A 12,478-nucleotide genomic window follows, 5' to 3' on the forward strand; every position below is an offset into this window, starting at 1 on the left:
AAATACTAATTATTTTCATTTCACGTATGATAAGGAAAATTAGAAGTCAGTTGACCAGTTTAAATTGTGTTCCCCACATTTATTGTGTAACTGGTAATACGGTTCAAGTAAATACAATATGTTTATCTGAAATCACTTTCCCACGATTTAAGGTGGTACTTTTCTAAGATGAACTCATATTTCTTGTTTTAGTGGCTGTTGCGTGACAAGATAATACAGTAATTCAGATGTATTCTCCCACAACTACTACCTTAATGTCTGTTGTGGAGTTTCTTCATCCCATTTAGACCCGACACGTTCTCAGTATTGCTGTAACACACATTTCTCTTGGGGAGCGAAGAATCCAATTTCTCAAAACCCATCTCTCTCTCTTTCTCTCTCTCGCTCTCCCTCCTCCTCCTCCTTCTCTCTTTCTCTTCTTATTTTCAGTTAAGAATGTTGTTGATTGCACTTCAGAGTTTGAGGAGTTCTTCGCTAAGCGTAGTAAGCTCCAGGAGGAGAGCCTGAGCGAGAGCCACAGCCACGTGGTCAGCATCGCTGAGTACCTGCAGCGGGGCGACACTGCCATCATTTACCCAGAAGCACCCGAGGGAGAGGAGCTGTCCCGTCTGGGCACGCCCGAAGCGCCTGAAACAAACGGCCAGGAGGAAAATGGTAAGAATCCAGAGACCAGCAAGGGAGGGCAAGAACAGAACTGGGGACAGGGGCTGTATGTATGAAGCGTCTCAGAGTAGGAGTGCTGATCTAGGATCAGTATTGCCTTTTAGACCACAATGAATAAGATTACATGGACATGGGGGAGCTGATCCTGGATCAGCGCTCCTCCTTTGAGACTCTTGCTACGTACGTCACCAGAGAGAACAGAGCAGCAGTGGTGTGGCTGGCCTCTTCTTGGTCTCTGTGGCTCAGTGACATGGGCAGCTGTTGGTCTCACAGATTCTTCACTGGATGCCTCTGTGTTTACCTTCGGTCCTTCAGTCTTTAAGCAGCAGCAGCTGCCAGAGGTCTGAAATAAGATAGTACACCTCTCAGACCCCGGGGGAACAGGGATTGAATTAGAATGGATTTATGATACGTACTTCATAAATGATGAAAGTGTGGGAAAAATGGTATTAAATAAGCCACTTAAAAGCAATTAGGCGAGGGGACGATGGTTAAGGGGAGCAAGGAAGGACGAGGGGGGAGGGTGGGGGAGGTAGTGTTCTTAAAAACCAGGTCAAGGTGCTTTATTTCAGACTGACATTTGTAAGATTTCAGTGTAAAACAGTGTAAGATTAGATATCATGTTTCATGTTTGTCTTAAATCAAAAGTCAAACAAACAACCCAATGACTTAAGCTAAAAGTATGTTATGCAACACATTCTAAAGTGTATAGGTCAATTAAAAGCTAATTCAATTTAGTATGTGTGAATTTTCACGTGTGTCTTAGTATGTGATATAAAAAAAAAAACGGCGAGGCAGAGTCTGTGTGTGTGTGTGTGTGTGTGCGTGCGTGCGTGTGTGTATGTGTGTGTGTGTGTGTGTGTGTGTGTGTGTGTTTGTGTGCGTGCGTGCGTGCGTGTGTGTGTGCATGCGTGTGTGTGTGTGTGTATGTGTGCGTGTGTGTGTGTGTGCGTGTGTGTATGTGTGCGTGTGTGTATGTGTGCGTGTGTGTGTGTGCGTGTGTGTATGTGTGCGTGTGTGTATGTGTGCGTGTGTGTGTGTGCATGTGTGCGTGTGTGTGTGTGTGTATGTGTGCGTGTGTGTCAGGGCATGGATGCCAGCCTGAGACGACGGCACTCTGTAGAGCAGATTGCAGTGATACCTCCCATACCATTCCGGGCAGTACGCCCATTAGCTGCCATTGATTTGCTGACCTTTTGGACTGCTTTCTCTCTCCCAACCCCCCCCTCTCCCTTTCTCCCCCCATCTCTTTTCCCCAGACCTGCCACCTGGAACTCCAGATGCTTTTGCCCAACTGTTGACCTGCCCCTACTGCGACCGGGGTTACAAGCGCTTGACATCGCTCAAGGAGCACATCAAGTACCGCCACGAGAAGAACGAGGAGAACTTCGCCTGCCCCCTGTGTAACTACACGTTTGCTTACCGCACTCAGCTTGAGCGACATATGGCCACGCACAAGCCCGACAGAGATCAGGTGAGGATCATGTGCCCTCGTTTTTTGTTGTTGTTGCTGTTTTCAATCACTTTCAGGATCGTAGGCCCTTCTCACTTCTTTTTTTTCTTCAATCACTTTATTATTCCTCTCCCCTTTCCGTTCCCCTCACTTACTTCGTTTCTAATGTGCTATGATCCCTTGGAGGAAAATATATCATTTTGATTGGCAATCATTATGAATTTTTCATGGCATTTTGGAGATGCAGATCTTTTAATGGTAATAACTTTAATTGAGGCCCTAAATGGTTTTTTGATGGCCCCGTCTGATATGATTTTGCAGTCTTATGTTCACGATCAAATGATTATGTTAATTTCCAATTTAGACATTTTATCTGCTCCTTAATTTCACTTCAACTAGTAGATTTTATGTTCTTTAAAATCAAGCATTTCCTTTATGCAGTACTAAACTCAGCAAAAAAAGAAATGTCTCTTTATCAGGACCCTGTCTTTCAAAGATAAATCGTAAAAATCCAAATAACTTCACAGATCTTCATTGTAAAGGGTTTAAACACTGTTTCCCATGCTTGTTCAATGAACCATAAACAATTCATGAACATGCACCTGTGGAACGGTCGTTAAGACTCTAACAGCTTACAGACGGTAGGCAATTAAGGTCACAGTTATGAAAACTTAGGACACTAAAGAGGCCTTTCTACTGACTCTGAAAAACACCAAAAGAAAGATGCCCAGGGTCCCTGCTCATCTGCGAGAACATTCCTTAGGCATGATGCAAGGATTCATGAGGACTGCAGATGTGGCTAGGGCAATAACTTGCAATGTCCGTACTGTGAGACCCCTAAGACAGTGCTACAGGGGGACAGGAAGGACAGCTGATCGTCCTCACAGTGACAGACCATGTGTAACAACACCTTACAGGATCGGTACATCCGAACATCACACCTGTGGGACAGGTACAGGATGGCAACAACAACTGATCGAGTTACACCAGGAACGCACAATCCCTCCATCGGTGCTCAGACTGTCCGCAATAGGCTGAGAGAGGCTGGACTGAGGCCTTGTAGGCCTGTTGTAAGGCAGGTCTTCACCAGACATCACCGACCATAATGTTGCCTATGGGCACAAACCCACCATACAGGACTGCCAAAAAACTGACGAGTCGCGGTTTTGTCTCACCAGGGGTGATGGTCGGATTTGCATTTATCGTCGAAGGAATGAGCGTTACACCGAGGCCTATACTCTGGAGCGGGATCGATTTGGAGGTGGAGGGTATGTCATGGTCTGGGGCGGTGTGTCACAGCATCATCGGACTGAGTTTGTTGTCATTGCAGGCAAACTCAACGCTGTGCGTTACAGGGAAGACATCCTCCTCCCTCATATGGTACCCTTCCTGCAGGCTCCTCCTGACATGACCATCCAGCATGACAATGCCACCATCCATACTGCTCGTTCTGTGCTTGATTTCCTGCAAGACAGGAATGTCAGTGTTCTGCCATGGCCAGCGAAGAGCCCGGATCTCAATCCCATTGAGCACATCTGGGACCTGTTGGATCGGAGGGTGAGGGTTACGGCCATTCCCCCCAAAAATGTCTGGGAACTTGCAGGTGCATTGGTGAAAGAGTGGGGTAACATCTCACAGCAAGAACTGGCAAATCTGGTGCAGTCTGTGAGGAGGAGATGCACTGCAGTACTTAATGCAGCTGGTGGCCACACCAGATACTGACTGTTACTTTTGATTTTAAACTCCCCTTTGTTCAGGGACACATTATTCAATTTCTGTTCGTCACATGTCTGTGGAACTTGTTTACTTTATGTCTCAGTTGTTGAATCTTGTTATGTTCATACAAATATTTACACGTTAAGTTTGCTGAAACAGAATCAACATGTACACTTATTATTGAGTCTCACTCACTCTCAATGTATTTTCTTTTAGATAAACTAACCTGGGAATTTGTTGGCAATTTGCATGCATCACATCCAACTCCCTGTGTGGAAGAAATCCACCTTCTATTCATAGATGTTACATTTGCTTGCCAACCGTGTTTTAAAAAAGAAGTGAATCTGAACAAAACCAGTGGTGACAATTGAAGTCCTCTTGGGGTGAAAAAGAAAGAAAAAAGAAAGATAAAATGTGTTGTGAAAGTTAGTGAATCGTTGTGTCATCGCTGACAGGCAAGCCCCAATCCCATGTCCCATGAGAATTGTCTCTACCTAGGAGAAGATGCCCTCGCCATAAACACCACAAAAAAATCTAAAATAACCTGTAACACTCCTTATCCAATTAACCAATCAAGAGAAAATAATATTTGAATACCCAGCCCATGCGCCCCGCCCACAACATCCAACATCCCATCACTAACCTTCCCTGAGTCATGTAGGATAGCATGTCCCCCTCCGCCAAAAACAAATTTGCTGGTGTTGGTGCCATTGACAATTTGGATTAGAGAATGATTGTATCTTATTGGCACAACTAAAGTTTACTGCGGTCCTCAGAGGGAAGCAGGGGGAGCCAAAGCAGCTGCTGCTGTTTGTTTATGCAACTCAGCAACATACGAGCGGTGGGGTCCCTGACTGGCGCTTGGCGGCCCCACCGACAGACAGACCCACTCCTGCACGATCTTTGAAGGTTGCTGCCGTTTGAACAATCCTCCCTGTGTCCTCCCTTACGCCATCTGTCTCCCCAGGAATGTGGGTAGAGTCAGCACACCCCAGCAGTTGTCAGGCTGGATCAGGACGCTGGCTGCTTCTTCCTGCTATGCCTGCCTTGGTAGCAAGTGCTGCTGAGAGATCTTTTGTATTGCCTAAGCATTTAACATGTTCACCTCCTACTCAGAATTAATTGTGCACGTCTGGTGTGCCTCCCGTTTACACGTACGCTGTTATTGTTGTTGTTATTACCATTATATTTGGATTTTGAAACAGGCAGAGGCCTCCCCCTGTTTGAATTGCACATTTGAGGGGCCGCAACTGATGTTTACCTTTGAACAGAGAATCAAGGCCTAGGCCCATCCTATAGTCTAAGATTATTAAAGAGACGTTTGAGGATTCAAATGATTAGGGGAAATCTGTTCCAATTAAGACATTTCAACATTTATGGAAGTGTGTTGTTTCTTCATGTAACATTACTGTTGTTTGCAGGTATGTGAAATACAGGGAAGGACATCTTGTGAAATAGTCAGAATATCTTTCGAGTGATTACCCCAAATTAATACAAGTAGATCAGATGGCTTGTTTCTAATGAGGGGGAAACTGTATAAAAAAAGAGCCCCTTTCATTTATTTTATTTTATTGGCTGCCAAATTCTAAAGGCATGCTTCCTTGGCTCGAGAGCCAGGAAATTAAAAGGTATGTGATTCCCTCTGTTATCAGCACCACTCTTGTACTTTCTCATTGGAGTTGGAAGTAGAAAGAGGCAAGATGGGCTGTGTAGCAATGTGAGACATTTGGCTTGTTGGTCGATTGCACCAAGTGCTCATTGTGATTGTTTAGTGAACTCTTTTCCCCCCTGTAATGTTGTTAGTGGAACTTATGTAAATACCTGCTTCTTTCCCTATAGCACCAACTGCTGAACCAAGGGGCTGGCAACCGCAAGTTCAAATGCACAGAATGTGGCAAGGCCTTCAAATACAAGCACCATCTGAAGGAACACCTGCGGATTCACAGTGGTGGGTTGCAAGGGGGCCTGTGCACTCCTCTTTGAATATGCATAACCTTGATTTAAGACTGTGGTGAACTTCATAGGGTGTACAAAAATCAATTGTGTTTTTCTTTTCTCTCTCCCACTGTTCCAATGGATGACTTGAGCTACTTTGTTTCCTTCTATCTGCCAATCTTACAATTGAGCAGTTCAGTGTTTACACTTTAGTTTGGCAAAGGTGTTCATTGTTGATACATTTTCCCTTAGCCCACTTATATTTAATCATTGAGAATATGTGTGTTCCTTATGCCATTCTAAATGCGCTCATGGCAGATATTTTTTTTAAAGTATACATTGTTGTCTCTTTTCAGGTGAGAAGCCATACGAATGCCCAAACTGCAAGAAGCGCTTCTCCCACTCAGGCTCCTACAGCTCTCACATCAGCAGCAAGAAGTGCATCGGCCTTATAGCAGTCAACGGGAGGATACGCAACAACATGAAGACAGGCTCTTCCCCTACATCAGCCTCGTCCTCCCCCACTAACACCGCCATCACCCAGCTGAGACACAAGCTAGAGAACGGAAACGGAAATGGCAAGCTCCTGGGCCACCACCAGGACCAGAACAACCACCACCTGAACATCAAAACAGAACCACTAGACTTCAACGACTACAAACTCATGATGGCCTCCCATGGCTTCGGCGCACCTGGGCCCTTCATGAACGGAGGGATGGGGGGAAATAGCAGCTCGCTAGGGATCCACTGCTCAGCCCAGAGTCCCATGCAGCACCTGGGAATGGGGATCGAACAACAACTCCTGGGCTACCCGTCCTTGAGCAACAACCTGAGCGAGGTCCAGAAGGTGCTCCAGATCGTGGACAACACTGTGTGCAGGCAGAAGATGGACTGCAAACCGGAGGAGATCTCCAGGCTCAAGGCTTACATGAAGGAGCTCGGGAACCAGATCGAGGAGCAGAAACAGGGACTGACGTCACAGGGGGGTCACCAGGTTGGTCTTCCAGTCGTCAGCCATAACGGTGCCACTAAGAGCATCATCGACTACACATTAGAAAAAGTGAACGAAGCCAAAGCTTGTCTCCAGAGCTTGACCACAGACTCAAAGAGACAAATTAGCACTATCAAACGCGAGAAATCCAACCACATGCTAGATTTAGGTACAGAGGATAAGATGCATGAGAGCAACATTATGTTTACACCCTTTGCTTGCCAATACTGCAAAGAAGCCTTCCCAGGTCCAATTCCCTTGCATCAGCATGAACGTTACCTGTGTAAAATGAATGAGGAGATCAAGACAGTTCTCCAGACTAGTGAGAACCTTATGCCCACAAAACAGGGGATGTTTACAGAGAAGCATGCCCTCCTGCTCTCGTCCATGCTGTCTGAGAAAAGCCCCATCAACCCGTACAAGGACCACATGTCAGTGCTCAAGGCCTACTTCGCTATGAACATGGAGCCCAATTCAGAGGAACTACTGAAGATCTCCATAGCAGTCGGCCTTCCTCAGGAATTCGTCAAAGAGTGGTTCGAGCAGAGGAAAGTTTACCAGTACGGCACCCCAAGAACTCCACCATTAGAACAACAACGGAACAACCATGCAGATATGGTTCTAGCCGCAAACAACCACAACCACACTCCCTCTAAAGACTCAATGGCAGCTAGATCCCCAGTGTCCCTGATCAAGTCTAATGACCGTGATCGCAACCGTGACCACCATATCACGTCCCCCTCCATTGCAGAGCTCCATAACAACGTCAACAACTGTGAGAACCAGCTCAGACTCATGAAAGCTAACACGTTCAGTGGACACACCAAACACATGATTGACCACTCCAAATTGGACCACCAGTCAAGGAGCAGCACACCTTCTCCTTTGAACCTTTCCTCCACATCTTCCAAAAACTCCCAGAGTAGCTCATATACTCCAAACAGCCTGATGTCTGAGGACCTGAACCTCAACATGAACCTGTCTGAACAACCACTGGACCTGTCACTGCCAAAGCTCATGAAGGAGCCCAAACATGCCATGACCGTGAAGAGCAGACCTAAACTAAACAGTATTAACCACCATGACCACTCCAGTGTTCCCTCCCCACGAGAACACTTCGAAGAGCCACTTAACCTGGCCTATCTCAAGAAGGAGTTTGAAGCCAGAGGCCAGAACCACCACAATGGAGACCTCAACAAAAGCACCAGCCCCTTGTTCGGGATGAACCCCTTCGGTGCCAAACCGATGTACACGTCGCTTCCGCAACAGAGTGCGTTCCCACCTGCCACCTTCATGTCTCCGATGCAGGCCAGCATGCCTGGGCTGAGGCCATACCCAGGGCTGGATCAGATGGGCTTCCTACCACACATGGCCTACACTTATGCAACAGGAGCAGCTACCTTTGCTGAGATGCAGCAGCAGCAGAGGAGAAAATACCAGCGAAAGCCAGGTTTCCAGGTAAATAGATAAGCCACTTGTGGTTTAGTTTTTAAGCCTCAGGTTTATCCTCTCTCTCTCTCTCTCTCTCTCTCTCTCTCTCTCTCTCTCTCTCTCTCTCTCTCTCTCTCTCTCTCTCTCTCTCTCTCTCTCTCTCTCTCTCTCTCTCTCTCTCTCTCTCTCTCTCTCTCTCTCTCTCTCTCTCTCTCTCTCTCTCTCTCTAAAATGATCTGCTCATTGTGCCACTAATTAAAAGGTACTCTAATGAGCTCAAATGCTCACCTGCAGCACATTGAACCAGGGAGAAAACACAGTCAGGTAGATAACCAGCTGTCAAACGCGCCTGGAGTTGTTCAGTTCTCCAAGCAGACGTCATTAGCGATATCAGCATATAATTGCTGTTTCAGAGGAGGTTATGATGTGGGGGATTCAGTTGTTGCCAGACTCCACCGTGAATTGTCCTTACCGCAGAGTGCAGGCAGCATCACGTCTCCAGCTGTTCAGTGTAGTCTATTCCAGAGTAAAACATAGACTACGTACCCTTTAAAATCAATCTGTCTCAGCCTAGTTTATTTCTTTCTTTTTTCCTTAGGTATTTTTTGGGTGAATTGTGTGAGGGACATAGTGTATGTGATCTGTGCAATAGGCAAAGGGTAAGCCTTGGAGCTCCACACAGCACAGAGGATCTGACTCCAACTCCAATTCTCTGCCACTTTCTTGTATTTTATTTTAAAGGAAGTTGCACTCTAAAGCCAAAATGAGTTTCTACATGCAGATTAATAATGCACGGGCTCCATGTTCATTCCCACTGAATGCTGAAGGCTGTTTAACATAGAGGGAACCATTTTGATAAAAAAGTATTAATAATGTTTCCTATTCTAAGTTATTAAATTAGATTTAAAAAATACAGCTACGGGCATTTAGCTCAAATTGATTGCGGAATGATAGTAGCTCTGTTCTTTAAAAACAGTGTAAGAAAGAAAGCGTCCCCGCCAAAGGAGTCATTGTCAGACCAGAGCGAGCGCTTCTTAATGAGAGCAATGGTGCTTCTCAATATTGGTCATTTAGAACACCTCTTGATTTAATCATTATGAGTTGGAAATTAGAAGAATATGACAATATGCCCTGCAAAGGGCTTTCTCTTATTATTATGACCTTCTAATGTAATAATATTTTCCCCCATTAATTTAAGTTTAAGCCTATCGGGTTAATCTTCCCTTATAAAGAACAGATACATATGGAATGACAACTCTTTCATGTATAAAATTAGACTGATTCAAATGTATGGAGGACAGATTTTTTTTCAAACTAACATTCAGGGTAGATTCTCAACCATTACAGTGTAGTCTACCATTTATATTTACACCTGCGCTCTGTATTGGAGTGTTAGTAATTAGGTCCAAAACTAAGTTCCATTCAGTCTTTCATTCAGGCAAACATCAGGAGATACTGTACCTATATTTAGTTGACGTGTGGATTGATAAATGTGTCATTTTCTAGGGGGAGCTGCTAGACGGAACAGCAGATTATATGTCAGGACTGGATGACATGACCGATTCAGACTCCTGTCTGTCCCGGAAGAAGATTAAGAAGACAGAAAGTGGTATGTACGCGTGTGACTTGTGCGACAAAACATTCCAGAAGAGCAGTTCCCTCCTAAGACACAAATATGAACACACAGGTATATACTGTTCCAGAACACTTATTTTACCCCATTGCTTTTATTTCTAATGTTTTGTGTTACTAAACCCTTTCAATTGTTTTATTTTGTTCATTCCCCACTTCTTTCTTGCTTTGTTCTTTTTCAGTTGTATGTAAATCGAGACCTAACTTGTTTCTTCATTGACAGGGGTGAGGAGATATACTTACTAAAATACGTAGAGCAAAACATTACATTTTTAGGGTTATGCCAGAAATACCTTTCTCTGAATATATAAGCTCCATACTTAAAACCAAAATGGGGTAGAAAGAGCCTAACTAAATGTTGTGTCATTGCTTTGCATAATGCATGAGGGCACTGTCTGAGGTAAATGTCATCCGTGGCCATTTCTAATTATATCCATCACATGCTACTTTATTAACCCTATTATTATTTACAAAACACACTAAGCGTACCCACATATATAACTAATAAAGAGACAGAGACAGACTGCTGACTTATCACTCTAATCAGTGATAGATCGGTTTAACCCATTGGACATTTGTGTGTTGATGACATTTTTTTTTTTAACACTTCTCACAATGAAACACTTTCACTAAGTTGCATCATTCTTGACACACATGACTATATGCAGCACACAGCAGAATACTGTGTGCTTTATGTAGCTCACAGGTTTATCTAGTTGTGGTATTAGGAAGTGTGTGTTGAAAGTATAGCAGTTATGGAAGGTGTTCGAAGGCGTTCCAGGGCTATTTGTGGCTAGGAATTGGCCAGATGTGTTGGTGTCTGTGCTTGGTGGCACAAGTAGCGTCACGAGAAGATTGAAATGCCAAAGGAGAAACTCTATCTTGTGATTTGTGTCAGATAGACCGTTATATTTCCGGATGTGCTGAGGTGTAGTAAATTCAAAAAGGGGTGCAACTGTCCCAGACTCCCCACCCCATGACCAGCCACCATTGCTGGCTGCTGGGGGAGTTTTTATTTAGACAGATCATTTGGTAGCATGATGTAATGAAATTTCACTCCATCAATGTAGGGCGGCTCGAGTTTCTCGTCTCACACTTTTGCATTCAGGGTATCCCATCTTACATGGTGAGCAGAGTAGAGTAGAGTCCCAAAATAATTGAGGGACAGAGGCGTCTAGAAACTAGAATTATTCTACTGAGATTATCAGGGAAGCCATAGGAGTCTCTTGTTCAATTTTCATCTCCTATTTGTTTATTTATTTGTCACAGCTTTCTGTTTGTTAAGTGTTTGTGATTCTGTTCCTCCATGCTTTAGGAATAGGAGGGAATTTCATAATGTAAACACATGACAGACCCTGTGGTTTATTTAAGCTGTTTATCTTCTCATTTGGAATAAACAAATAAGTTATGACAAAGTTAGCATTGATATTGTAATGATAGTTCAAGTTGCTTCATACCATTCGAATCATCTGAATGTACTTTTAGTTTGTGTTTGTTCTCCTCCTGATGTTTTTAATTGTGACACATGTAGTAAAAAAGTAGTGAGCTGGGAAACTCATGTCTGCTTTCCTCTCCTTTTGTGTCTCCTCAGGTAAACGGCCACACCAGTGTCAAATCTGCAAGAAGGCATTCAAACACAAGCACCACCTTATAGAACACTCACGACTGCACTCTGGCGAGAAACCGTACCAGTGTGACAAGTGCGGGAAGCGCTTCTCTCACTCGGGCTCCTACTCCCAGCACATGAACCACCGTTACTCTTACTGCAAGAGGGAGGCCGAGGAGAGGGAGGCGGCCGAGAGAGAGGCCCGGGAGAAGGGCCACCTAGAGCCCACAGAGCTACTATTGAGCCGGGCCTACTTACAAGGCATGACTCCTCAGGGCTACCCTGACCTGGAGGACCGCGAGGGCATTCTGAGGGAAGGAGGGATGAACGGAGGAATGAGAGATCGTCAGAAGGAAGTTGAAGGAACGTACGCGAAAATAGGACGTAGGGAAGAGGATTTTGAGGAGGAGGAAGAGGAGAGCGAGAACAAGAGCATGGACACAGATCCAGACACGTTGAGGGATGAGGAGGAGAACGGAGAGCATTCGATGGACGATAGTTCGTTGGACGGGAAAACAGAAACCAAATCGGATCACGAGGACAATATGCAGGATGGCATGTAATAAAACTACTGCATTTAAAAAGCTTCCCATCTTATTTTTCTGTTCGTTATTGTTACCTGCTTGGTTTTTAACGCTGCTGTGTTGAAGCTGTACATGCACGTGCCTGAAGCTTCTAGGAAGCTTTGTATTGAAGTACTCAAGGGGTGGTGGTTGTATATGTCTGCCCAAGGAGACATTGATTTGAAGTTTGATTTTGGGGTGGATGGGGTGGGGTGGGGGGGTGGGGGGGGGTGGGGGTGGGGGGAGAATTGTGTAAGAAGAGGCTGCATTATGCAAAAATGAAAAATTAATAAATTAATACATTTAAAAAATTGTACAGTATTAAGGCCTAAAAATATGTGTGGTGCTAACATCCTAAAAACTCTGTGTTCCATAGTCTTTATAGCACAAACTAGTGACTTGTACAAATTGCACTTCGCTTCTATAATCACTACAAAAATAATAAAAAAGTATTGCCTATGTATATATTTATACAGTGTTGAAAAAAG

At 44.6% G+C, this 12,478-nt stretch overlaps 1 protein-coding gene across 11 annotated transcripts in view; it reads left to right on the plus strand.

The window, feature by feature from the left end:
* The window catches only part of LOC106574300 (zinc finger E-box-binding homeobox 2), a 75,757-nt gene extending 63,561 nt beyond the window's left edge, over positions 1 to 12,196 (plus strand). For 9 of the 11 annotated variants that reach the window (XM_014150105.2, XM_014150099.2, XM_014150102.2 and 6 more), the window contains 6 exons: positions 430 to 654; positions 1,923 to 2,137; positions 5,672 to 5,780; positions 6,124 to 8,216; positions 9,696 to 9,876; positions 11,413 to 12,196. In XM_014150105.2, coding sequence (XP_014005580.1) covers positions 430 to 654; positions 1,923 to 2,137; positions 5,672 to 5,780; positions 6,124 to 8,216; positions 9,696 to 9,876; positions 11,413 to 11,990 — 3,401 coding nt within the window. In that variant the 3' untranslated portion in view covers positions 11,991 to 12,196. The remainder of the gene's footprint in view (positions 1 to 429; positions 655 to 1,922; positions 2,138 to 5,671; positions 5,781 to 6,123; positions 8,217 to 9,695; positions 9,877 to 11,412) is intronic. The other 2 variants (XM_014150106.2, XM_045697582.1) reach the window with 1 other exon arrangement.
* The last annotated feature ends 282 nt before the right edge of the window (positions 12,197 to 12,478 follow it).

Source organism: Salmo salar, chromosome ssa16, assembly GCF_905237065.1.
Source record: "Salmo salar chromosome ssa16, Ssal_v3.1, whole genome shotgun sequence".
In the NCBI taxonomy this organism is placed as follows: Eukaryota; Metazoa; Chordata; class Actinopteri; order Salmoniformes; family Salmonidae; genus Salmo; species Salmo salar.